Below are 27,144 nucleotides of genomic sequence, written 5' to 3' on the forward strand. Positions count from 1 at the left end.
TGTTTCCAATTTATTTTTTCAACCTTTAGAAACGTTTTTGGTTTGAGGGTACGGAGCCTCTGAAGGGACTTGTGAAAAACTTTGTGCCCGCACGACCCGTTTCGTGATTTCACAGTTCCTTTCCTGTATACAAGTCTATGGTCCCTTCCTGTGTACCATATGAGTCACAAAGGGGATACACATTATATCAGGCCGTTTTTTCACCTGATATAATGTGTACCCCCTCTCCTAATATGCAATGGGTAGCCTACTACTTAGCATTAACATGTGTTTCATGGAGCGGAAGATATAGTTAGACTGATATAGACTAGTTGCCTGTAAGTATTGTAATGGTCAAACTTTAGAGGCATGTTATCAATAGCCTTTATTCAAATTAGACGGCGAGTGTTTGAAAGCCTAATGGCTCGTGGTACTTGGGTGTGCAGAGATTCGAAAGGAGTTGTTTTTGCATCCAACCATTTCAAAAAATTATTCTAAGTACGGCCGGGAATGTACATTACAAAAAGCAACCTATCAGCCTTTGTTTATTGTCGTCTTGGTCATGAGTCACAGACCAAAAACAGCAGCATTTGATTTGAATGTTTAGACAGTTTGTAGGTGCAGCAGGTTTCTAGAAGCGTTGGCGCAGCAGGAACATGAGGAAGACAGCACTGAGTAGGATGCAGAGGGTGCACACCGTCGGAACCACGATCTCAGACACCATCTCCATGTGGCTCGTCAGGGGGTCTGAAACATCAGTCACATTAAACCAGCATTATTACAGGCTTTTGTATGCTTTTACATGACATCATGTCTTAATGTAAAGTTTCTGAAATCCCAAGTGGGATTAGAACTGGTTGGTCTCATCAACTGTAGTGTGATAAGGAGGATGGTTGGTACCTAAACCTCATCATGCCACTCCCTGGGCCTCCCTGAGTGCTGCTCATGCCTTAGGGTTACAGGAGTTAGGGTTAGGTACTCTGCTGCCTGCAGTGTTAGGGTTAGGTACTCTGCTACCTGCAGTGTTAGGGTTAGGTACTCTGCTGACTGCAGGGTGTTAGGGTTAGGTACTCTGCTACCTGCAGCGTTAGGTTTGGGTATTCTGCTAGCTGCAGGGTTAGGTACTCTGGGACAAACAAAGCCAAACCGTGTTAGGGTTGTGGGATTCAAACTAGCTACCAAATAGTTTGGCTTGGCTAGCTTCACATATCTGTATTGTGCGTTCTGTGTATGTGTGTGTGTATGTGTGTGTGTATGTGTGTGTGAATGTGTGTGTGCTGACCTGCAGCAAGGAGCTGGTTGCTGGAAGAGCACGTCTCAGCAGCTTTCCTTCTCCAGCTCTCCACCTGCGTTCAAAAGAACTGTCAGTGTCATGTAACCAGAGCAACTGTTAGTGATGCCCGTTGCTGTGTCGTTACCTCTCTCTGATTGGGGAACCCGTTGGAGCTGATGATGCGTTTGTAGAACTGGACAGAAGCTTTCGGGAAGCGGGGTTTGTTCTTGCTCCTGAAGTCGACGTAGTACAGCCCAAACCTCTCAGAGAAGCCTTCGTCCCACTCAAACTTGTCCAGTAGGGACCATGCTGTGTAGCCCTTCACATTCACACCGTCCTTGATCGCTGCAACACAGAAAACCTGCTCAGGTCAAGTGGAAATTTATACTAGAACTGTGCTGACTTTATTTGGTACTACATAAGCTGTCTTAAATATAACATTCAAAGAATAAATGAAGTCATAAAACAAACATTTCTATATCCATAACATTTAAAATGATGACATGAAAACAGATTGATGTGATTTCTGGGCTCTGACCCTTGAGCATCTCATTGATGTAATCCTTGAAGTACTGCATCCTCCAGTCGTCACAGAGATCTGTACACATGATCTTCTCCGACACGCCGTTCTCCGTCACGTAGATCATAGGGTTACCGTACTGAGTCTGGAACACGACACCAATGGTTAGAAGAACTGATCAAATCAAGCCAAAGTGAAATCATATAACGAATAAAGTGTGAATGAAGGTCATGTCTAGGCAGCCTATAAACCATACAGTAGTGAGTGGAGAGGTCTAGCTGTATGAACTGTCCTGATCTCTGCTTTTAGTCTCATACCTTGACGAAGTTAAGCAGGCGTCGGAAGCCCCAGGGAACAGAGTAGAGCCACTCGGAGCCGGGGTCGGGCCAGCCAGGGTCCACCAGCTCAGCCAGGTCCCGGTCAGAGAAGTAGCTGCCGCCGCGGCCGGAGGGGAAGTTCTTCTGCGTGATGTAGCGCGTTGTGAAGTGGCCGATCCCCAGGAAGTCACATGTGCCTTTGACGTAGCTCTTCTCCTGAGACGAGAACACAGGCAGTCTGGATGACCCCAGACCCAGCTGGGCACTCTTCCTGCCTGCAGGTGGAGGGAGGGATGGAGGGACAGATGGAGGGATGGATGGACAGAGGGATGGATGGACAGACAGATATCTTATTTATCCCCTGGGGGAATAAAGTGCAAAGTCTTTCCATGCTGCCTACCTATATAGTCCTTCATAACCTGTGGGTAGTCTCCGTTAAAGATGGGCGTAGCGAACCAGCCCAGGTAGAACTGCACGTATCGCTCAGCTGCTTCGATGTCCCTCTGGTTGCTAATGTCCACCGGCTCTCCCCAGTCAGCAGACAGGGAGATGCCCACCAGCCCTTCACACAGGAGCAGACAGCTGCCTTCAACACTAACACACCCAACACTAACACACCCAACACTTCAATAAGATTACAAAGTCTAGTTGTTCCCTCAGAGCCTGGACAGGAAGCTGGATACCTTTCTGTTTGCTTCTCCACTGTGTGTCATAAGTATGCCAAACTTTAGCATGCGCCTAAAGAAAAAAGCATCACTTTGATGTTAGTATACGGGAATGTGTCTTGCATTCATACATGTCCAGCAGGTGTATTAGTCTTGGTGTTCCAGCTGGTACCTTGATGATGTGGTGTGCTGCCCTGTAGGCTCCAGTTCCTCTCAGCTGCAGTCCTGGAGCGTGCTCTCCTGTCTCATAGCCCTCCACTGCCACAGACTGCACACACACAACTCTGCATCAACAACACACTGCAGATACACAACACATTGCATCAACACAACATTACACCAAACCAACAGACCATCTCCAACAGAAATGCTTATCATCGGTCGGGGCCCTCGCAAGTCGACCATACCCAGGGGTTATTGAAGGTAATCCAGTACTTGATTCTGCTCCCAAATCGCTCAAAGCACAAGTTGGCAAAGTCATTGAAGTAGTTGATCATGCTGACATTCTGCCATCCGCCGTACTTCTCCTCTAAGATCTACGCAGGAAGAGAGGAAGACACCAGGAGGAATGTTAATATGACATCACTTCACACTGGTGGCTGTGGATGGTGTAGGCAGCATCAGTTTGACATGGTGAATGGAGTCTCTAATGGTGTTCTTCACAATTTCTTGGAAACCCTATGATTGGGTCCTGATGCCAGGTATTATCTTGACAAGCCTAAAGTGCATGGGAACTTCTGATTGTCTATCATGACTCACTTGAGGTAAATCCCAGTGATACAGGGTGACTATCGGTGTGATGTTGTTTTCCAGCAGCATGTTGATCAGGTCATCATAGTATTTGATTCCCTTCTCGTTTAGATGTTCCGCTGAAACCACACAGAGACGTAAATCCTAAAGGGTCATTTACATGCACTTTGGAGACAGAACAATCTCTGTTGAATTGATGATTTGATGGGTGTTACTTTTGATCCCATGGGGTAGAATCCTTGGCCAGGAGATGGAAAAACGATAATGATTCAATTTCATTTCCTTCATCAAGGTGATGTCGTCCTACAAATAGCAGTTAGAACATATATTATCATTTGAGCATGGGATGGGTCATTTTTCTAAATGTTTCACATTTGGTTTCTGAGTCACGTGAGGACGACACCAACTCTTATTGAACTATGCTGATAATAGCAACAGTTTTGTGGTTCTCAAGTGAGGTGTCTGGACAGAGGTAGTAGCATGTCAAGTGACTGGATGTGAATGGTGACCTCACGCTACCTTGAATTTGTAGTAACCTTCACAGGAGGAATCCCCTGTATCATTGAGGAAGATTTTGCCCTTTTTGTGGGCAAAAACATCCCAGATACTCCTTCCCTTGCCATCTTTGTCCCAGGCACCCTCGGTCTGGTAGGCAGAACCTCCGGCGCCCCACGAGAACCCTGCAGGGTTAGGGTTACAAAGTGTGTAGTGAACAAACTTCAAGATTTATACCTCAGCTTACGATGGGTATGTCTCAACGTTTCTGCAGATCAAGAGGTTGCAAGGTCAAAACCCTACTGTATGTCCCTTTGGATAAAGGTTTCTTTTATCTTAATAGATTATTAATATTATCACTATCATCATTTATGTTGTGGCTATCTGGCAGAACCGTTCCTCTCACAAGCCTGGAGAGAAGAGTCTGCTCCCCTGACTCACTAATACTCCATTTACATTTTAACATGTCATTCATTTAGCAGACATTTGCATCCAAAGCGACAATTAGAACACATAGAAAGTACAGGATAATATCAAGAATCAGAAGCGCAGTGTTCTACAGTGTTTTGGAGACTAGGAACAGCCGGTATTTTCCAAGCACAGTGTAAAGTATCAGACATGGTGTTGAGCAAACTGAGTTGTTGTTAAAAACTGTGTGTCCATAACAACACCTGCCGTACCGGTTGGGAAGGTGCCGTAGTAGAAGGAGCCGCGGTCCGTCTTGGTCCAGTCAAAGTCGTTGCTTGGCGCCACACAGAGCGCCAGCAGGAGCACCTGGCACAGCCCCAGCAGGAGCCTCGCTTGCATGGTGGGTCTGGGAGCAACTAGCTCTCTCTGGTCACACAAACACAGCCTGCTATCAGAACCAACTCCTCACCCTAATGTCACCCTCAGGCCTGTCTCATCCTCTCATCTGTGTCTGTCCTAATGTCTTCATAAGCTATGTGTGTGGGATTGCACAGAGAGACTTGTAAAAGAAAACCACTGAATGTTTCATACTGTGAATGAAGCATATAGTGTCTATGTGCTTGCAAAATAAACGTATTTTCAACAACTTGAAATGTTCATGTTAACTGGTAATGACAGTGTTTAACTTTTCCCTCTGTATCATCAGATACCACAGATGAAATCCTTAGACTCACGTACAAGCAGTGCAGGTGTCCTGTGCGCTCCAACCCTAACCCTAACCCTGCAGGTGTCCTGTGCGCTTCAACCCTAACCCTGCAGGTGTCCTGTGCGCTCCAACCCTAACCCTAACCCTGCAGGTGTCCTGTGCGCGCCAACCCTAACCCTAACCCTAACAGCAGTGCAGGTGTCCTGTGCGCTCCAAACTCAACACCTCATCATGTGACTCTCCCACTCACGTGTCAGCATCATAAATACAGTTCAAAGTTCTAGCTTGAGATTCTAGTCTCATTTCACCCACTTATAACCCACACTAACGCAGAACACAATGAGAGACAGAAAATACACAAACTTGTCCAACACAGTCAGTATGAGCGACATGGTAAACCCAAGTTGAGAGCCGTACAGAATTTCCAAATCCAAAATTAGAAAAATGAGAAAGTATAAACCAATCCCTCGTGATGAAGCTTGTTCCCCTTGCCAGCGTCTGTCCTCCTCTGTCTTTTTCTCCAGCGCCCGCCCTCCCACCACAAACACATGCATACCTAAACCATGTCCTGCGTTGGTCCACAATGAAACAACTGCAAAGCGTAGAGAAAGCTCTCCAAGGTTCTGGACCTAGTTCATTCTTACTCTGGGGCAGGTTGGCACTGACAACGAAGCATCCAATAGATTGTCTGCTATTCAGGGGCCCCGAGTGAACACATTGATCCAAACACTCTGCCATTCAAACCCAACTGAGTGGAAACGTAATCTGCGAAGGCAAACAGATCTTTTGGAAATGGGACAGGATTCTGAAACTGTAAGCAAAGTTCATGTTAGTGATGTGTGTGTGGGGTAGGGTGGGGTGGGCATAAGTTGACTGTGTGTGTTTGGATGGGTTAACTGTAGGTGGGGGCAAAGGTAAAACATTTACATATGTATTTACATACCAATACATTTTGAAAACGATGTTGTAAAATGAGCTTTATCCCTTGTTTTTATTGTTTTATTAATTTGTCTGTGAGGCTAGAGCCTCCTCCATGGTAGAGGCTGCTGTGAGGACAGTGAGGCTAGAGCCTCCTCCATGGTAGAGGCTGCTGTGAGGACAGTGAGGCTAGAGCCTCCTCCATGGTAGAGGCTGCTGTGAGGACAGTGAGGCTGGAGCCTCCTCCATGGTAGAGGCTGCTGTGAGGACAGTGAGGCTCCTGCTCCCTCATCATATGGAGCATTAGACCTCAGGCGCCACAAACACTCTGGATCACAAGCTGCTGAACACTCTGGATCACAAGCTGCTGAACATTGTTTCAGAAAACGCTGAACTGCAGCGACCAGAACTGCTGGCACTGCAGTTTCTGTTTTCAGGCTGGTACGTGTGCATGTATTTTTGTGCACACGCATTCTTGTCTCTGTGTGGGTCTGTGTATGCACTCCTATTGTAGTTTGTGCGTGTGTTAGCATGTGCCCATGCATGTCTGTCACTGTGTGCATTTCATGCTGTGATCCCTCTAGGTGTTTTGTTCCTGCTGTGTTTCAGCCCTAGTAGGGCCTAGGAGGGGCCTGGGAGGGGGGGGGGGGGGGGGCCTGGGAGGGCCGGGGGGGGCTGAGGGGATCTGTGTTTAGCATATGAAAGGGTCCTGGCGATAGTGGAACAGAAGCATATGAGTGTTCTAGCATGTCCCCAGCGCTTGGATCCCTGTCGTATTTAAGGGACAACTTCCTGTCCGGGCAGAGCTGACATGAACATCTTTGCTAAAGTCTCAGGATTAGCCCAACAAACCAGGTATGTGTGGAGCTCTGGAGGAACCAGGGGAGGAGGGGGGGTGGGGTGCAGGGGACGGGAGGGAGGGCGGCCCATTGCTGTGTGACGGGATGTGGTTAGGGTTAGGGTCATGTTTACCCTGTGACCCTAATGGCACCATGGTGGCACCATCTGGACACCTTACCACTCACCTCACCCTTCTCTGTTCTCTAGTCTGACATTCTCCTCATTAACTCAGTCACTGCTGCTACAACAGCCCAAACACACATCATTAAATATATCATCATTATATTTTCATTATAGGTAGATTAGTGACAAAAAATTCATTTTATTAGTCTTGGCAGAACAAAAGCAAAAGTTCAAAAAACATTTGTATTTATGACTCACACCATTGGTGTTGTGTTCAGGCTAATAATCTAAAGTTGATCATACATTTAATTTGTAGTAGTACTTTGGACTTTGAATTTTGCTGGGCCAAGACACATTTTGTTACTACTACTAGTTGGACAATATCAAACAGGTGGTTTAAATGATCGTGGGAAGTATCCATATGGTTGTGTATCTAGTGCCTCCTCTATGTGCGTGTGTTTCATGAAGCCTTGTTCTCCTGTTGCAGCAAGCTGGGGTCTGTGCTCCAACGTGCCTTCTACGGGTCCAGTGGCAAGGTGAGTCACGGTTAAGTAACCCTAACCCTCATAGGCTAGCCATCCAGGGGAAGTTACCTGAAACTACAGAGCAATCGATCCACTACAATTTAAACTCCCATATTTTAATTGCAAAGAGCTATGGAATGTGTGTGTGTGACCCAGAGATTCATCCCCATGAGTGGTTACGTGGTGATGGGGTGATATGATAATCGCTTGATTTGGTGATGTGGTGAGGGCTTGATTTGGTGATGTGGTGAGGGCTTGTGGAGTGTCTGATAACCAACATGGAAGCTGTCCTTGTCAGGTGACCCTGTTTGAACAGAGGAACTTTGCCGGCCGGCGCCTGGATCTGAGTTCTGACTGCCAGAAACTGAGCGAGAGGAACTTCCCAGAGAGATGCAACTCTGTGCAGGTGGAGAGTGGAGCGTGAGTTTGCCCCCTGGCTGCAAACAACCAGCAGTGCAGTTTTTCTATAGAATTTAAACTTGGTGTAAAGAATATAAATAAAAGCAGGATATCTACCCCTCCAGATGGGTGGGCTATGAACAAGACAGCTTCCGGGGCCGTCAGTACCTGTGGGACATGAACGACAGGGGCGAGTACAACTGCTATGACAAGTGGTGTGCTCAGATGGACCATATCGCTTCTGTCCGTGCTGTGAAGCAGGTACGACACATACACACACACTACTCACACACTCACTCACTCATCATTGAAAAACTGTATTGAGGGAAAGAGGTTGAAGGTTGTAGCCTGGCCTCACCACTGTTTGTGTGTGTGGGTGTATGGGTTTGTGTGTTTGTGTGTGTGTTTGTGTGTATGGGCCTGTGTGTTTGTGTGTATGGGCCTGTGCGTTTGTGTGTATGGGCCTGTGTGTTTGTGTGTATGGGCCTGTGTGTTTGTGTGTATGGGCCTGTGTGTTTGTGTGTGTGTTTGTGTGTATGGGCCTGTGTGTTTGTGTGTGTGTTTGTGTGTATGGGCCTGTGTGTTTGTGTGTGTGTTTGTGTGTATGGGCCTGTGTGTTTGTGTGTGTGTTTGTGTGTATGGGCCTGTGTGTTTGTGTGTGTGTTTGTGTGTATGGGCCTGTGTGTTTGTGTGTGTGTGCCCCAGGACACCAACCCTCCCAAGGCCCAGCTGTTTGAGAGAGCCAGCTTCTCTGGTAAGAGGACAGACATCCAGGACGACATCCCCAACCTCATGACCCGACACAGCCTCAACAGAGCTGCTTCCATCAGGGTGCTGGGGGGAGCGTAAGTTTCACACACACATACCCTCATACACACATCACCACACACTCATACATACATACACAAATGCTCCTAACCCCTTTCCCTGTGTGTGTGTGTGTGTGTGTGTGAGCAGTTGGGTGGTGTACCAGGAGCCTAACTACAGAGGATCTCACTACATCCTGGAGAAGCGTGACTATAACAGCTCCTCTGACTGGGGAGGCCAGGGCAGCACGGTGGGCTCCATACGCCGCATCCGCTTCACCTAGCCCCACCCCTCGACCCTCTAGACCCGCCCCTCTACCCTCTAGCCCCACCCCTCGACCCTCTAGCCCCACCCCTCGACCCTCTAGACCCGCCCCTCTACCCTCTAGACCCACCCCCAGCCTTGCCCCTCACCCCCAGGCCTGCCCCTCACCCCCAGCCCTGACCCTCTAGCCCCCCCCGTCACACCCACCCCGCCCCTCACCCTATAGCCCCACCCTTCTACCACATAGCCCCACCCTTTTACCACCTAGCCCCAGCCCTCACCGGCTAGCCCCCCCTCCTCTCATTCGCTACCCCTTCTCTCGTCCTCACCCTCCCTCTCATCTTTGACTCCGACCAGAGAACATCTCACACACACATCTTCTTAGCCAAATACACTCGCAAGCGTAACTCCACAACCAGAAACCTATTTTAGTAATAAACTGTGAAAAAAATAACCAAGGAAATTTTGTTTGTGAGTGATTATTGATGTGTTTACAGATTTCGATAAAGGGTGGGAAGGAGAGCGAGGTAAAGAGAGGGAGAGGGGGGGGAGAGGGTGATGTAGGAGGAGAACACGGGGAGCTTCTAGTACCTGTTAGGGTTACCTGTTCCAGAGCGGGGTTAGGGTTACCTGTTCCAGAGCAGCATCGCAGGATCTTGGGTATCAGGGTTCTTCTATGGTGCAATCCCCGGTAATGCTTATCTGACGTAGATACACAGTAATGTCATTTGGATGCTTTTATCTCTGATCAGACCTGGTAATGTGCTATTCATTGTTCATGGGTGAGTGTTTTTGGAGGCACTTCTGACTACTCTATATTAAACACAGATAAAAACAAATTAAAGGGCAAAAATGTTTCATCTAACTTGACATACAAGTACATCGATTTTAGCTGCCTTTATAAGTCCACAGATAACCATCCTGCATTTAGCTGCCTTTATAAGTTCACAGATAACCATCCTGCATTTAGCTACCTTTAAAACTCCAAAGATAACAATCCTGCATTTAGCTGCCTTTATAACTCCACAGATAACCATCCTGCCAATTATGACAGTTTCCTGTTCTGTAGCTGTAATCTGAAGGTTTGTGCAGGCTTAATAAAACATCTTCTTGAATGAAGCTAACCCTAATATAACATCTTCATGAATGCCTTATAACCCCTGAATGCCTTATAACCCATGAATACCTTATAACCCCTGAATGGCTCTGAGGGGAGGCTGCCTGCTCTACAGTGCTATCTCACAGCTGGTCTAGTCCAGTCCAGGGCTATCTCACAGCTGGTCTAGTTCAGGGATACCAGTCAGCTGGTCTGCTCTAGTCCAAAGTTATCACACACCTGGTATGGTACAGTCCAGTGTTATCAGTAAGCTGGTCTGGTCTTGTCCAAGGCTATCACACAGCTGGTCTGGTACAGTCCAGTGTTATCAGTAAGCTGGTCTGGTCTTGTCCAAGGCTATCACAAGAGGCTCCAACTCTCACCTGAAGACATCTGTTGGGTTAGGGTTATCATCTGTTGAGAAATACTTGGCACTGCCATAGGACACTGGTACTGCTTTGCATAATTAAAATACATCATTGATATAAACTGTTGGATTTATTAATGATTTGTCCTTAAATCATAGATTTTGTGCTCTTTCTAAATCAATAGAGAACTCAAGGATTTCTCACGTTTAGTGCAAATCTGAAAATATTGGTGATTACTTTGCAAAGTGACTCGGAAATAGAGTCTGTTTCTTGACTCTAATCTTTGAAATACTTTAAAACTCAAGATTTCTGATTCTAAGATCAGCTGCTGTATTTCTACATCGATCTGGATGTCGCTTTGGATAAAAGCATCAGCTAAATCAACAAAATCTAAACTGTAAGAATGTAAAATAGACAAAGAAACACATTGAGTAGAAACTGTATAATTAAGGCAACATTTATAAATATATAAAAAATAGCAATCCAGAACTTTCTTTTGTTACAAAAAAGGTACAACACGTTTGTCCTGCACCAGTGAAACAGACAAGTTCCTGAGCTCCCCTGCTGTCCTAACAGCCCTGTATCCTAGCAGCTGCAGGGTCCTCTGGCACGCCGCCTGGGCGTGCTCCACCATGTCGTAGGACAGCTTCAGTCTCCAGCTCTCTGCGTTGGCCGCTGAGTCTCTCACAGTGCCATACTTGTGTTTGGCCGCCGCCGTCTCCTTGCTGCCTCTGGTGTTGGCTCTGATCCAGCCCTCCACCCTTTCGTCCATGGACAGTCCCAGGAACTCGTACATCTCACTGGTTTTTACCCCCGGGCTCCTGGCCAGGTCTTCGTAGCGCAGCAGCATGTACCTCCCTCTGAGCCAGGCAGGAGGGCTGAGTCCCGTGGATACGGAGCTGTAGAAGTCCTGGCAGACGACCGTCAGCTGACTGGCGTCCAGGTTGTAGGGCTTCCTCCCTGTGGCCCTCCAGACTCTCCACAGACGGTAGCTGTCCCTGAAGGTCTCCATCCGGGACGAGAGGATCCCCCGGGGGTCTCTCACCAGCTGCACCACCTTCACGTTGAGCCGAGGGTCCTCTACCAGGCCGCGCAGGTCTCCCACCTCCGGCACACGGACGATCTTGATCGCCACGTGGTGTCGCTCCCGGCAGGCCTGGGCCGCGAGACTGATGTTGAGGGTGGAACATCTCTTCATGCAGTCGCCCTCCTCCACGTAGGCGGTGCTCTGCTGGAAGGCGTGGCAGACGGGAGGCGAGCACAGCGCTCGGCTCGCACCGCGCCGGAACAGCCGGTCCGTGGTGTGGTTGACCGGCAAGGGCTGGATGTAACTCTCCAGGAAGGCTAGGTCGCAGCCGTACAGGCTCTGCAGGAGGTCACGGCTGGCGCCCAGCATGACGCGGCGCTCTGCAGCGTAGCGGCCGTGGGAGAGGCGTGGGACGAGGGCCGTCTGGACGTGGTAGAGCGGCTCGAACAGGTAGAACACGTCCTGGTGCTGGTTGAGTAGCTGGCCCACGAAGGAGGAGCCACTCCGCGTGGTGGCCAGGACCAGTATGTGAGTCCTCCGGGAGGCGCTATGGGGGGAGGGGGGGTCCTCGCAGAGACTCCCAGCTCCTCGTTCGAAGGAGGGCTCCGTGTCCAAGCCCCCCTTCGGCCCACAGCTCTGGGAGCTGGGCGCTGGGCACAGCTGGAAGGGCCTGGAGGTGAGGGTGCGGATGGCGGTGTACTGGATGGCGATGGAGGCCAAGGCCAGAACGATCACTGCCTTCCAGGAACACTGCATGTCTGGTGCTCTTCATTTAGAGACTCTGGTCTAGACAGCTCCTGCCTGGAGTAAGTAGTACACAATATTATCCTAATTTTGAATATATTCTATGTTTTTTTTCCACTCAATAAACAGCGGATAGACGTCATAAATGTAGTCATTATACTACTAAGTAAGAAGGAGATAGAAAAGAGAAATTAATTGTATGATGCTACATGACGTAAAAAAACATAATTTGGATTAAATGTATGGAGATCATCTCGAACACTCTGTCATACAAGTAGATTGTTTTTATTGACTGAATGGGTTTGTCGTTTGATTCAGGTTGATTGTTACTAAAGCAGATTAGTTTGTCTAAAAGCCAGTCTGTCGCATATCTAGAGCAGTTTAAGTCATCAAGACTTCAGTAGAAGCTGTATGTTAAATTGATACATTAAACATGTATGTATTACCTTACACTGTGCACCGCTAACGATGTTGCACTTTAGATGTTATAGTTATTGCTGCACTTGTCTTATCAAAATGATGTAGGCTAATATTATAGTGGATGTGATGTCGTTGCACTGTGTCTGGTTAAAATACAAACCGTTCATTGGCACTAACCTCTGAAATCCTGTTAGAACTGATCCTGTATTCTCTGATGTACTTGTGTGTCTGTGATAAAAGCGTCTGCTAGATAAATAGCATGTAAACAGTGAGACAGGACCACAGTGCGAGGGGGTTCTGTCCGCGCGTGTCCTTTCTCCTCTAATAAAGCTCCTACTGTCCGAGTTTGGGATCAAATACATTCTAGGGTAGCTGCTGTCGTCAATATAATATTCGGTGCATGAATTAGCCTACCTTTCGGTGCACCACATATTTTTCCTGAATAAACATTAAAACAATACTCTGTTTCAAATGGGTACCAGAATAACATTAGTTCCCATATTTACCTTACTAACTAACGTAGCATTTCCATGATTCACGAAGGAGAGCTTCTAAGCCATGATTCACAAAGATTAGATCCGAAATCCACCTTTCTCTCTCAGGCTTTGTCCCAGATTCTGCTATTTTGATCCTCAGATCCACGAGTTGTCCGGTTAAAAAAACAATACGCGCTAATTATATTTGTAAACAAAATATATCTATCTAAACGAAAAGAAGGGAAAAAAATAAGCGATAAATGAAATTTAAAGACGCTGAAAATTCGCGTCAGAGGCTTCGCTTAATGTTTTTTTCCTCGAATGAAAAGCGGAGGCTGAGCGTACGTGCGTGAGCGTATGCGAGATAGACGGGAATGTCTAGACCACCCCCAGACCCTCTCTCTCTCTTACAAACACACATCCTCCCTTTTTTTTTACTAGTTTGGGTTTATTTGGGCTAAATACTTTAGAATGTGGGCTATTACTAGTATATCCTGAGTGAATGTCATTATTTTTGCCATGCATCCCACTGTGATAACTGCCCAGAGCTTTGTGGGGAAGCAACCAGTTTGTGGATAAAACATGATTTCGCTACTGTAGTTCTATATGTAAAGTTATTAATATGAGTATGGAGTCAGATTATGGTCAATAATAATTAGCAGGAGCAGAAAACGATTAGCAGGAGCAGAAAACGATTTGCAGGAGCAGAAATAGATTTGCATCCGTAAAAAAAGTGTTTTGTGAATTATTTTTGCCAAACACTTTTTTAACGGATGCTTATCTTTTTCTGCTCCTGCAAATCGTTTTCTGTTCCTGCAAATCGTGTTCTGCTCCTTCAAATCTTGTTCTGCTCCTGATGAACGTTTTCTGCTCCTGCTAATCTTGTTCTGCTCCTGCTAATCGTTTTCTGCTCCTGCTAATTATTATTGACCCTAATTTGACTCCATATGAGGGGTTGGTCTGATAAACACGAACACTGTTGCTGAAACAGGTGGTGCTGAACCAGGTGCTGGAGTTAGATGGCTGAGCGGTGAGGGAGTCGGGCTAGTAATCAGAAAGTTGCCAGATCGATGCCATGCCACATGATGTTGTGTCCTTGGGCAAGGCACTTCACCCTACGTGCCTCGGGGGGAATGTCCCTGCAGTACTGTAAGTCGCTCTGGATAAGATCGTCTGCCGAATGACTACATTTAAATGTAAAACAAGGCGACTCCCAAAAAACGACTATCCGCTTTGTTCTAACCTTATATTGAATCCTGTACAAGCTTATTTAACGTTTGTAAGAAAGAATGCACTGTTAAATGTTTTAATTGTAACGATCTCAGAATAATTGAAATATGAGGCGTTAACTTTGGCCACTGGTTAGTTCTGTCTAATATACGAACAGTTCATAGCGCGCATTATCGAGGCCAACAGCGGATTTCCCCTCATCCGACCTGCTATACTTATCTGCTGCTTCTCGTGGCTTCGTTGGCTGAAGTGATGTTTTATGAGATGTTTGCGTGAGTCTGAGCCCCAGCAAGGACGCGTGAGGGACATCATGTACCTGTGACCGTTACTGCACGACAGTACGTCCTGTGTAAGTGCACCCACCAGAGATGGCAAAAGTACACACATCATTCACCCAAGTAGAAGTACAGATAGTTTACTCATGTTTAAAAAGACTGGTAAAAGTAGAAGCAGTGACTACACTTTTTCATTCAAGTTAAAGTAAATAATTGTGGGCTCCTACATAAAGCCGACCTAAGTAAACAAATGTAATAAATATATTGTTCTTGTCGCCTTCTACTTTGTTCCATGGTAACTTCGTGACAAGCTTACGTTTGTTGGGCTCCAGGAAATGAAGAAAGGCACACAATGCCAAGAAATTATATTGATCATGCCACCAAATGCAGATTAAACTAATGTAACGAGTCTCTGTTTTACTTTTTTCAAAAATAGTTTTTCAACCTTTCAAATCTATTTAGTAAAACTGTATAACCAGGCAGCAGAGATGGCAAAAGTACACATCCTTCACTCAAGTATAGTACAGATACTCATGTTTAAAAAACTCTGGTAAAAGTTGAAGTACTGACTATTTCACTCAAGTTAAAGTATGGTGTGGGCTCTGACGTCATAAGTAAAAATCAGCCATTACTACTACTATGTTTGTATGTTGTTTTGTAATCTATGAACTTAGTAAGTGTTCGAAATAAAGTTTATATATATATATATATATGTTTGCAACAAAACAAAATGATGGTGTTAGCAAAAGCTTTTTAATTTTTTTTTTTTCAACCTTTCAAAACTTTTTTCCAAAATACTGTTTCAACCATCATATTAATATATGAATACAAGAATACACTGTAGACACGCAGCGCATTGGCCAGGAATCCTTTTTTTCTAAAGATCTAAGGGCAGCTGCAGTACTACCTACTAACAGTGAAAACTAAAGATCAGTATCTTCAATGCTGCGCAGGTGCCACACTTGTAGAGGTTCAAATCCCCAGACACAACAAGCACAGCCTACAAGACATCTTACAGCCTCCAACAGCCTCCAACAGCCTCCAACAGCCTCCAACAGCCTCCAACAGCCTCCAACAGTCTCCTCCTTCGATTGACTAAATTCCTTCCTCCCAACACACGTCGTTGTCCCTGGGTGTCCTTTTATATGGAGTTAGATTAGTTTCATAATTCAAACAAACAAACGCAACACGATTCAAACAAACGCAACACGATTCAAACAAACTTAACACGATCCAAACAAACGTAACACGATTCATACAGACATAACACGATTCAAACAAACGTAACACGATTCACAAATGTATTTCTTGATTCACAAATGTAACGCGATTCACAAATAAATGACCCTATTACATTCGTTTGCAACCTGACAAACACAAGTTACAAATCCCTGCATTCGTTGGTGTGAATCCTTGCATTCGTTCGTGTGGATTTTTGGAACTTTCCTGACGCGCTTTGATCCACAAATGCATTTTTTCTAAAAGATATCCTCTGCAGCCTATCAGATGTCTTCAATTTTAGCCAATCACCGGAGAATGTCTAATTGGGTAGACGGGCTCTGCGTTAGCCTAGGAAACACGGAAAATGACTAAACATGAATCCTGCCATTCTCAACAATATTTAATCAGGTGTGATCATCGGTTTAATAAGATTAACAAGCAATATTTCATCTACATGCTACCAGACGACATTGCTCGTGATCTGAAGGAGACGATGTCCGTCATTATGGCAGGTTGTTGAAGTCCACATAGACACGTTAATGTGATTGGCTAAAATTGGAAGAGACGATCTGATAGGCTGCTGAGGATATCTTTTAGAAAAAATGCATTTGTGGATCAAAGCGCGTCAGGAAAGTTCCAAAAATCCACACGAACGAATGCAAGGATTCACACCAACGAATGCAGGGATTTGTAACTTGTGTTTGTCAGGTTGCAAACGAATGTAATAGGGTCATTTATTTGTGAATCGCGTTACATTTGTGAATCATGAAATACATTTGTGAATCGTGTTACATTTGTTTGAATCGTGTTACATTTGTTTGTTTGAATCGTGTTGCGTTTGTTTGAATCGTGTTACGTTTGTTTGGATCGTGTTAAGTTTGTTTGAATCGTGTTGCGTTTGTTTGAATCGTGTTGCGTTTGTTTGTTTGAATTATGAAACTAATCTAACTCCATACTTTTACCCCTCTCTCTCTTGTGATAAGGATCTCTCTCTCTCTCTCTGCGATAAGGATCTCTCTCTCTGCGAAAAGGATCTCTCTCTCTCTTGGATCTCTCTCTCTCTCTCTGGGAGAAGGATCTCTCTCTCTCTCTCTGGGATAAGGCCCCCTCTCTTCTTTGTCTGAGTCTCCACGGGACCCTAGCACCATTGAGGGACACAATGGCTAAAGATGAACGTCTGACAATAAACTGTGTTGAAAACCGCAACCCTTCTGCCCACTCACCTCTCCGTTCCCACACATGTAAATGATACACTCGAGGGGGGGGGGGGTTCTTTAGGATATGGAGCAGATGGATGTGTTTGCATTTTTAAAGGTGGAAGAGTTGCAAATGGAATGTGGTTGGGGTGAAAAGGACCTGGTCTTGAGACACGATGGGGGGAACCCATTATACTCCCTCCCTGGGTCCATGACCAACAGGGGGGGGGGGGGGGGGGGGGGGGGGGGGGGATGAGCCATTATACTCCCTCCCTGGGGCCCATGACCAACAGGGGGGGGGGGGGGGGGGGGGGGGTGAGAGCAGGACTGGTGCACGTGACTCTGTCAGGCTATTGCATTTTGTACTTCTGTCGATCAATTTCTTATTTCTTGTTAGTTAGCCTACTGCATCCAATCAGCGCTAAAGTGTAGTACCTACCCTTTCCGTTCAGAGTTAATGTAATGTGTTTTTGAGATAATGTAATGTCGTTTTCCATTTGGGGGAGCGCGTTTTTGTATTGGGCGGAGGTGAACAAGTCACCGATTTGGGGGGAGTTGACTCGTATTGGGGGGGAGTATTTTCATTTGGGGGATGTACTCATATTAGGGGGTGTCATTTGCACTTCAGGGCCACCGTAGTAAAGGCCTTTATTTATATCTATGGTCATCGCATAGAGTTAATAGGTGCGTTCGACATGACCCGACTTCATGCGGCGCCGCAGCCGCCTGCAGGCGGCTGACTTGAAACAGTGAATTCTGGGTAGACTTTTTGTCCGACTTGAGACGGCGCCGAGGACATGTCACTGTGACGTCGCCATCAAAGTCCCGTGAGATCGATTCGAGAACTGCCGGCTGTGTAGCTGAGCGCATTTTCTCAAGAGCAACAGCACGGGTTCAAGTGACGACACAGCTATTTCATGATTGGCCAGACTCACACACAACAACTTTGACGCGTATTTTGTAATATTCGGACACCTTCAGTTTCGCCAACGCTCAAAAAAGTTTAATTGAATTAAAAATGTGTTGAAGAAAGGGTTTTAGTCAGCCTCTTCACTTCCGGAAAGACTAAGTTAAATTATAAATAAAGCAAAGTAAGCAAACAGCGCTTGATCGGCCATGACTGACATCAACGCAGCAAACCACGAGAAGCTGGAATGTCCGACTTCACAGAGCCGTTTTCAACTAGGTGTGACAGGATGGGAGAACAGGAGAACTCACTGCAGGTGACAGGATCTGAGAACAGGAGTACTCACTGCAGGTGTGACAGGATCTGAGAACAGGAGTACTCACTGCTGGTGTGACAGGATGGGAGAACAGGAGTACTCACTGCAGGTGTGACAGGATGGGAGAACAGGAGTACTCACTGCAGGTGTGACAGGATCTGAGAACAGGAGTACTCACTGCAGGTGTGACAGGATGGGAGAACAGGAGTACTCACTGCTGGTGTGACAGGATCTGAGAACAGGAGTACTCACTGCAGGTGTGACAGGATCTGAGAACAGGAGTACTCACTGCAGGTGTGACAGGATGGGAGAACAGGAGTACTCACTGCAGGTGTGACAGGATGGGAGAACAGGAGTACTCACTGCAGGTGTGACAGGATGGGAGAACATGAGTACTCACTGCAGGTGAGTTAAAAGAAAAGGTAGGTGTACCATCACACCTAGATAATTTTAATGGTCAAGTCAAACAATCAGATATTTTAGCTTGTAAGGCCCCTTCAGTCTTTCTCACTCCTTGCTTAGGATTGTACAGAGTGCCATTGTGGTTCATACTGTGTTATAGCAGGTAAAACTGTTGTAAAACCATAGACATGTAAACAATATTAATAGTTTATTTACTATTTCACATTCACAATGACATCTCAAAAAAATGTAATGCTCAAAGTACAGTTCCTATAAATTAAAATGTCCAATCAACATTTCCTGATTAGCCCAAGAAGCCTTCCGTACATTCACATCAGCATTAAAAAACAATTCCAACATTTTTTAAGGGTAACAGTTAACATGTACAATGTGCAAAAATTTAAAGTTTCTAGGTTTTACTGACATGAAATGCACATGAAAATATTAATCTATAAAACATTCCAATCAAACATTTCTTACTCAGTCATCAAGTCTTGGAGGTAAATACTGTAGATTGAGGAGAAATGGCAATTATTTTCTATGGCAACTCAACCAAACTCAACCATAACCCAACTCTTGGAATCTGTTTCCATTTTGCAGAGCATGAAACATTTTGGCAGTTTGTGATTGATTTCATTTGAATTAATATCAGACATGTATCCACTCCTTTGAACCACAGTCCACCACCAGATCCTATCACCCACTGGCATTACACACCCTTTACCAGTATCAAAAGTCAAGTTGTCGTATTTAAACAGTAAGCTCCAGTCTATTGTGTTCCAGACCTCCAAGGTTAGCAGTTAGTCTGCTGTATCGGGGCAATATTTGGAGCTAGCAGAGTCAAACAGCTCCAAAATTTCCATAACATGTTCACATACAGATATGGAGGCCTTAGAGACTCCAGGATATTAAAACTAGACAGTCTTAACGTATACAGTACCCTTGTGATATAGTCAGATGGTTCCCACCCGGTGGAGCTGGAGCGTTTGTAAACAGGTCAGTAGCATCTCGCCTAGCTGTCCTCCACCTCCAGCCTCCTCTGGGGAACGTAAACGGTTTTAGCGGTGGTTACCACGGTGGCCAGCGGGGAGAGGGAGACGGGGGTGTGGAAGAAGCTGTGCTGAGGGAGGCTCCTCCCTTTGGGCGTGGTCAGCAGGGGCTGAGGGGGAGGAGGGAACGTTAACAACACGTTAACAACACGTTAACAACAGTGTTTCCTGTCAACATGGCCAGCTGCAGCCTCAGCCCTGGATGATGTCACCCACTACGGGCTGACGTCTTGCACACCCAGAAAGTGCTTGTGTGGGTGTGTTTGTTTTGAGTCAGCATGTACCACTGTTTAAGCCGGCCTTCTACATCCACATGATATTCATACAGCAGAACAGATGATTACTCCATTATCACTCAAAGACTACACTAAAACAAAGAAGCAAACAGCAGTCTTACTTGCTGGAGGCTGATGAAGGTGAGGGGCTGGCCTGGCATGGCATGCTGGACTGGCAGGGGGGACATGGGTCTCACAAATACCATGCCTCTCTGGGGGAGGCTCAGATGGGGGGGCAGGGGGCTAGGCAGGGAGGGGCCCAGGTGGGGGGGCCGGGGGCTGGACAGGGAGGGACCCCGCTCGGGGGTGAGTACCTGGGGGGGTCCGGGGATGAGACCCAGGTTCTGCAAGGTGAAGTTGAGGATTGCGGGGCTGGGAGTGTGGTGGCCCTGGGGGTGGAAGGGGGAGGCTGGGGGGGCCCTGGAGGGGGGCAGGCCTGTGGGGGTGAACTCCTGCATGGGAGGAGGCTGGGAGCCTGGTGTGGAGAAAGAACAATGTTTAGTCAAACTGAAACCATTACTGTCTCATTCATTCAGCAGACAAACAAATAGTAAATATAGAAAGTACAATGGGGGTTTGGTAGATGCTGTAGGTGTGTGTGGGTACCTGCGGTGGGGGTGTGGTAGATGCTGTAGGTGGGGGTGGAGGTCCTGCTACCCTCTGTGCTGCTGGGACAGCCTGCTTCTCTGGGGCTGAGGACAGCCTGCTGGCTGAGGGGGATCAGGTAGCCTGTAGGGACCAGAGTCTGGACACACACACACCACCATCAACACACGCCCTCACACACACCATGTTGGTGGATCAACATTCTGGTTAGGGTGTGGGTTTGTCTCCCTGTGTGTGTGTGTTAGTCTACCTCTGGGTGTATATTTCCGGTTGTCAGGGGAACAGCTCTGACAGGAGTGAGGCCCGCCTCGCTGTCAGATGTCGCAACCTTCTCCTCCTTCTCCAGGAAGGTTTCCACACTCTGCACCAGCGCCTGATTGGCTGCAGCGCTGCCAGGGGTGTTGAGGAATTCAGGGTCGAGGTGGAGGGCACGGGGTGAGGGCCGACTGGGTAGGAGACCGCCACGTCGAGCCTTCAGACGAGCCTGTAGGATCTCACACAGCTTAGGAGACGCATCCTGCACCAGCAGAGGAGAGGATGACGGGGAAGAACAGAGGAGAAAGAAGCAAAAAGAGAGGAAGAGTTAAAGATCCTGTAGAGTTCTTCAGTCTCAGGTTAAGTTCAGGTTGGTTACTGGCCTCTGTGATAAAAAAACAATATCAGGACAAGATAACGCTGACATTATGATATAATATTATGATGTTCTTTGATATCACTGGGTGGAGGTCTCACCCTGCAGCTGGGGTCGACCCTCCTGGCCTTGCAGGGGCTGCAGGCCTTATCTCTGTCTGCACACGCCCGCTTCAGCGCCGCAGGGCTGCTGGGGTCATGACCCCTGGAGGGCTGGGGGGACACGGCTGGCGACTGGTGGGCGGGCGGGGCCTTCCCCGGGCTGCGTCCCAGCCTGTCCTCGAACGTCATGGAGCGCACTGCCAGGCTGGTGGGCTGTGGCCGAGCCAGGGGGTGTGGCCGGAGGGAGGAGGGGTGCATGTACAGGGCATAGGAGGCTGGCCCCCCGTGCTGGGGCAGCAGGACGGGGATGAGGGGCGAGCACTGGTAAGACAGCGACCCCGCAGCCTGGGAGGGATACTGCACCCTCGGGGGGAGAGGGGCAGAGGGGGGCTCGGCAGGGATCAACGCTGGGGTCTTGGGGGCTGCAGGGGCCGACGAACACTTCCCCGGCTTTGGGGGGGGTGCTGTCGCCTTGGAGACGGTAGGCTTAGAGGTGTGCTGTCCCTCCCTGAAAAGAGACATAGTGTGTTCAGCAGAAGCTTTCATTCAAAGTGATGTACAGGGGCAGGGCTTGAAATTGCGACCATTTTTCTCCTGAAATTGTGTCAAAATATATATAATATAGGGGAGCTAACTAAAGCTACATGAATCTATAACATCATTTTGTGTTGTTGTGGTGCTCCTTTATTTTTCGTGGGTGCTCTTCACTGAGCACCAGTACCACCAAGTAAAACATTTATTTTTCTTTTTTTTGACCTGTGATCTCCTGATCTGCAGTCAAATGCTCTAACCACTAAGCTTTACCCCCAGCCTCTCCACCTCAGTGTTGGATCTCAAGGACAAGGACCAGGAAGTTGGCCAAAAAGACAAACAAGCACATAAAGACAGATGGACAGGTTAAAAAAGCAGTTCAGCATGACATACATAGACTGCTGGTCAAGCTGAATCTTGCAGATGGCGGCTAGCTGAGCCATTTTGCTGGGAAAGAACCCGCCTCCTGAGGAACCATCTGAAAATCAGAAGCAGGTTTTAGTTTTCAGCTACATCCTCCAGACACCACCAGCTCACAGTTGTACACCTCCAGGACTGACCCAGGGGGCCTCTGACTGGACTTGTTGGGGCAGAGTTGATCTTTCGCCGGTCATCCTGGATGCTCTTGGCCAGTTTGATGAGGGAGGGGTGTCTGGTGAAGGTGCGCTTGGCCCCGGGAGAGGAGAACAGATTTTTGGTGCAGTTATCCACTGACGCACAAGACTCCAGGATCCGCTTTGTTGTTGAGGCGTTTGATGAAGTGAGGTTTTCGACATCTGAAACACAACAGAACACGATAGTACCATTAATTAGCAGGGAGAGAAATTTCACAACTTTAACTGATGAAACATATTATAGAACATTCACAGAGATTTTTTTTGGCAGTGTTTTGGGTCGGGTCAGTACACACCCTCAACGCTAGGGAAGTCTTCAGGGCCGGTCCACTTGTATGCCGTCTTCTTCCCCCTCTCCTCCGTCACATGAACCTTCTCTATCAACTTCAGGCTCCGCAGCACGTTGGCTATGTCATACAGCCTGCGCACCTTTGCTGTAAACACACAAATGTTAGAATCACAGCAGTCCATTTCTTTGACAAAAAATATGCACACAAACCTAGCCACACTAAATATCCTGTGAACATGTGCAACCAAGGTGAATTGGATTGAAGTCTCTCCTCAGTATAAATACCACGACCCTTGCCATGTGATGGCTAGCTTTTAGTGGGAGTGGCTGGCTAAAGGAGTGTTTATGCCAGGTGCTAGTTGCCTGTGTGACCCTGGATGGAACCCCAGAGGGGCCAGTGAGGAGGAAGAGATCCAGATAAGCAAAGCCATGACACCTGTGTCACATGGAACTTCACACCCTGCAGTACAGTCCAGCATTCTGAGGTTCCGTATTCGAAGGTTCTTCTGAACAACATACTCACTCTTGAACTTGCTCTTGTCTTGGTCTGCGACCTGGTCCTCCCCGATCAGGATCCTTCCGGCCACCTCCAGGCTGACAACCCGAGGCTGGGACACCAAGAACAGCATGACAAACTTCTGGCTCATCACCCTCAGAGACTTGTCCTTTCGGCTGTTCACTGAGGCTAGACATGAAGGGGGGGTGGGGGGGGGGGGGGTGACGCAAACCACAAAAAAGTCATCACAACTGGTCATCCTTACTTCATATGAATGTATGACAAGTAGAGCAGGGCTTCAAATGTCTCACCTGCTCTGAACTCAACTCCAGGAAGCTCCACAAAGAACATTTCTTTCGGTCCCTGTTCTCCTTCCTCCAGGTCTGCCACCTCCTCATTCTCCTTCTCCTCGCCCTCTAAGTCAAACTCCTTGTCGTGGCAGTGCTGGCGGATGTGCTGCATCTGCTGGCCGTACCTGTGCTTCTCTCCCACCAGCCTTAGCCTGGCCAGTGTCTGAGGCAGGTCGGCGCGCCCACGCCACGTGTAACGGTTCTTGGCCAGCCGGCTGACCATGTGAAGGCTCTCCAGAACATTCATGATGTCATAGATCCTCCTGCGCTCCACGCCTGGCCCAAACCACACATTTACTCAGTAAGTCAGAGAAAGGCATTGTAGGTGTTTTGTCAATTGGAGGAAGTGGTAAAGTTAAGAGTTGTAAATTTAGGAGTAATAAGCAAAGACATATAAGACTCACTCAGTTCTGTGGCCACATCATCCAGACAAATGTCATTGTTGAGGGCAGGGTTGGGGTAATCAGGGTAACGAGCAAGAAACTTGTGACAGAGCAAACCCAAACTCTTCTCTTTCCTGCTAATCTGCTTCTCTACTTCCTCCCCTAGTTCTGCATCCTGACACAAAAACAAAGATGATTAAAATCAACTGACACATATGACATCTTGAACCACTCAAGTCAAATTATTTTGCCCATGTGAAACTAATTGTTTACCTTTGCTAATTCCATGGTTTCTTCTCCTTTGGGGTTGTCCACACACAGCTCCTTCTCCCTGTTTCTGATCTCAGGGCTGGCTGCACTGATTAGCATTTTCAAGTTTGATGTTGGAGTCCAGGGCTCACAAAGTCCTGCTTCTCTTCCTTTAGTGGGAGTGGTAAGGGAACCCATGTTTCCTTGGTATTCTGTAGATATTTTCCTTGGTGTTTTCGTCAGTGCGTGAGGTTCTATAAATACTTTACTCTGTTGAACATCATGTACAGAACATTTTATTTATTGACAATGGGATGATCAAAATGTACTCCATGCTGTGTAGTGTAGGGCCTAATTGTAAAATATAACATGAGCGTCTACTAGAAATATTTAGACTTAATTTAGGATTTGCCAGCTAACTAGACACTAACCTTGGAGTCAGATACAAGTTGATCTCCATGGCTCAGATTTTGGCACTCAAGCAAAGCGCTTGACATTTTCCACCTGTAGACCAATCCAAAAGAAAGGGTTGGTTTATGCTAGCTAGCAACATTACTGATCAAAGTGAAGAATGCGCCTAGTGAAATTATTATTATTATATTACACTGCTACTGTACATTGCTAGCCAAGTTCCTTCTTAAAAATACGTTCGCAAAATAATTCGCTTTGTAAAATTACCTTTTCTTAACTGCATTATATTTACTGGGTGACAGCATTCTGACAAACACATACAAATTAAAGAGTTATCTTCCTTTTTCCTCTTAATGTAATCAATATTGAACACAAATCTAATCAAAACAGGTCCTGACGCTTGGCGGTAACTGACATAGATTCTATCGAATGGCCGAGTGCTCAAGAGCCTGTCGACCAATCAGAAGCAGCAGGAAGCGCCGCATGGGAAGCTCGCGCTGTCCCGCGCAGGTAAATACATTTTTTGAAATGTTGGCGCGGCGGACTGAAACATTACACTGAGGCAACCCCAACAATCAACGTTGTTAACATACATGCATGACACGACCAGCTGGTTAAATTCACCTTACCGTAAGTGTCTAAAACACGTCGGAAACAGGAAAAGCAGCTATAGCTACAACTTAGTTTGTCCACAATAGAAGGCTGACAGATGAGATACGACTACTAGCAAGCTAACTGGCCATTTGATAGCGCGCGGGTTCAAGCGTGGCTAGCTAATTACGTAATAGTAACGTTGTTACTCAATATTCACAAGATAAACCTTTTTAGTGTTAGATACACACTGCTGGATCATGTTTAAGGTAGGGTTATGGGATACAGCTAGCCATCTGAAGCCTATATACCTAGCCCATATAGAGACTTCAGTCGTAGTTCACTGATTCCATACCCAAGTGTGCGCGGGGAGCAAGTCAGCTAACTAGCTAGCTAACTAAACACATACGAACATTCTAGTCAGACATCAATAAATTGCATGCAAGTTACAGTATGAACTGGAAGCTAGATTAACATACCACACACTCAATTCATTCATGGAAGACTTACCCAGAAGTATTTCAGGTCTGTTAAGTTGTGACCCGCTCAAAGTCGTCTTTGCGTCTCACTCTCTAAAAAAGTGGCAACAAGTAAAACATCGCTTACGTAAAATGAGAATATGTCCAGTATGTCAGTCAGTACACTGTCAACTGACAAGCTTTTCCATAGATTAGTTAGATAACTAAATATAAAAGACGAGTGAACATTCTGCTGTTGATACTGCCGCTGTTAGTAAGTAATAAGCTATCCACTTGTCCCGCCTAGTACCACTATGCATGCAAGCAGCCCAACCCCCATGAACTCCACGCCTAGTCTGGTCGAGCTCTGGTCTGATCTTGCACTTCCCCCACCCGAGAGCCCACACCGGGGTGAAACTCTGGGAGGCCTTTAGTGTAATTAACACTCAAAGCTGATCAGGAGTAATGACTCAATAACTCAGTTCAGCAAATCAAAAACATTCTCTTTTTTTATAGAGGTATCTGTCTTATTTGATGTAATCTTTTTATTGTGTTTTCCTTCGTTTTGCTGTCATGTTTGAATGTGGTATTATTGTTGTCAGTTCAGTCAAGACACTCATGTATGGATTTGACCAGTTATTAATAACCATAGACATGGACCTCCGACAGCAGAGACCCATAGCACACACCGGGGTGAGTATAGGGCTCTGTGTTATCTGACAGGGCCCTGTGGGCTAGACACACCCTAAGGTGGAGTTGATGAATGAGATGACCCTCTGCCAGAGTGCTATGCCTGAACTATTCGTCAATTCACGGGTTTCAGAATGACGGGGAACTACCCCGTTTAAGTAAAAGTACACATATATACATAAAATATAAAATATGTATTCAAAATCAAGTGGACTCATTCCCTCTTCGTGTGTGCAGCTAGCAAGGTATGTCTGTTGTGACGTGTATGTTTTGTTGTTACGTATGTTTGTTGCTTGTATTTATGGTACAGTTTATGTTTGTAAATTAATATGATATTACATGCTAATTCTATATATTGTGATGTATTTGTACAGTTTGACAATGTGTTTCATTCAAGGAAAGGTATAAATCCATCAAGAACCGGAGTTGTATGTTTCCTGGAGGGAGTGATACTTGTGAAGGAAGGAAATCACAAAGACTATCAAATGGAAATGAGACATGTCTACAGATGATCCAGTAAACCCACTCTTCTCAGGCATCATGGTACGGACCACTCAAGGGCCTGGAATTATACTGTGTTGTTAACGACAGATGAAACCATTTGTTTGTGTCCAGAGTCAGACTGAGGGACACTGTGTGTTTCATGTTCTCATTCTGTTCAAAACAGTCGATATCAGCAAAGATAAGAACAAAGCTGTATTGAAATACATGTTCGCAAATGTCTTCAAAAGCAATATAGCCTACTGCACAAGTG

General features: G+C 46.5%; 4 protein-coding genes across 5 annotated transcripts; 1 reads left to right on the forward strand and 3 right to left on the reverse strand.

Moving 5' to 3' along the window:
* Positions 1-182: 182 nt before the first annotated feature.
* Positions 183-5,967, reverse strand: lctla (lactase-like a). Of its 2 annotated transcripts, XM_047041255.1 has the most exons (14): positions 5,670-5,967; positions 4,680-4,833; positions 4,024-4,184; positions 3,720-3,807; positions 3,514-3,623; positions 3,162-3,290; positions 2,927-3,022; positions 2,773-2,827; positions 2,490-2,651; positions 2,090-2,364; positions 1,791-1,917; positions 1,398-1,597; positions 1,262-1,325; positions 184-726 (listed from the first exon to the last, which is right to left on the reverse strand). In XM_047041255.1, exons 2-14 carry the CDS (start codon positions 4,804-4,806, stop codon positions 611-613), a joined length of 1,710 nt encoding a protein of 569 aa, XP_046897211.1. In that variant the 5' UTR covers positions 4,807-4,833; positions 5,670-5,967; the 3' UTR covers positions 184-610. The 2 variants fall into 2 exon arrangements, with proteins under 2 accessions (XP_046897213.1, XP_046897211.1); XM_047041257.1 differs by lacking the exon at positions 5,670-5,967 and having other exon boundaries at positions 183-726; positions 4,680-5,178.
* Positions 5,968-6,731: 764 nt separating this feature from the next.
* crybgx (crystallin beta gamma X) lies at positions 6,732-9,451 on the forward strand. The gene is made up of 6 exons (XM_047042280.1): positions 6,732-6,886; positions 7,482-7,530; positions 7,817-7,938; positions 8,043-8,178; positions 8,623-8,762; positions 8,875-9,451. Exons 1-6 carry the CDS (start codon positions 6,843-6,845, stop codon positions 9,005-9,007), a joined length of 624 nt encoding a protein of 207 aa, XP_046898236.1. The 5' UTR covers positions 6,732-6,842; the 3' UTR covers positions 9,008-9,451.
* Positions 9,452-10,875: 1,424 nt separating this feature from the next.
* LOC124482089 (carbohydrate sulfotransferase 1-like) lies at positions 10,876-13,425 on the reverse strand. The gene is made up of 2 exons (XM_047042444.1): positions 13,150-13,425; positions 10,876-12,280 (listed from the first exon to the last, which is right to left on the reverse strand). The coding sequence occupies exon 2, from the start codon at positions 12,233-12,235 to the stop codon at positions 10,952-10,954; it is 1,284 nt and encodes a 427-aa protein (XP_046898400.1). The 5' UTR covers positions 12,236-12,280; positions 13,150-13,425; the 3' UTR covers positions 10,876-10,951.
* Positions 13,426-18,861: 5,436 nt separating this feature from the next.
* Positions 18,862-26,130, reverse strand: e2f8 (E2F transcription factor 8). The gene is made up of 14 exons (XM_047041850.1): positions 25,753-26,130; positions 24,672-24,744; positions 24,265-24,510; positions 24,013-24,166; positions 23,570-23,884; positions 23,286-23,447; positions 22,770-22,907; positions 22,420-22,635; positions 22,253-22,337; positions 21,329-21,836; positions 20,847-21,113; positions 20,597-20,735; positions 20,113-20,465; positions 18,862-19,825 (listed from the first exon to the last, which is right to left on the reverse strand). The coding sequence occupies exons 2-14, from the start codon at positions 24,735-24,737 to the stop codon at positions 19,679-19,681; spliced, it is 2,796 nt and encodes a 931-aa protein (XP_046897806.1). The 5' UTR covers positions 24,738-24,744; positions 25,753-26,130; the 3' UTR covers positions 18,862-19,678.
* Positions 26,131-27,144: the final 1,014 nt, after the last annotated feature.

Source organism: Hypomesus transpacificus, chromosome 19, assembly GCF_021917145.1.
Source record: "Hypomesus transpacificus isolate Combined female chromosome 19, fHypTra1, whole genome shotgun sequence".
Taxonomy (NCBI): domain Eukaryota; kingdom Metazoa; phylum Chordata; class Actinopteri; order Osmeriformes; family Osmeridae; genus Hypomesus; species Hypomesus transpacificus.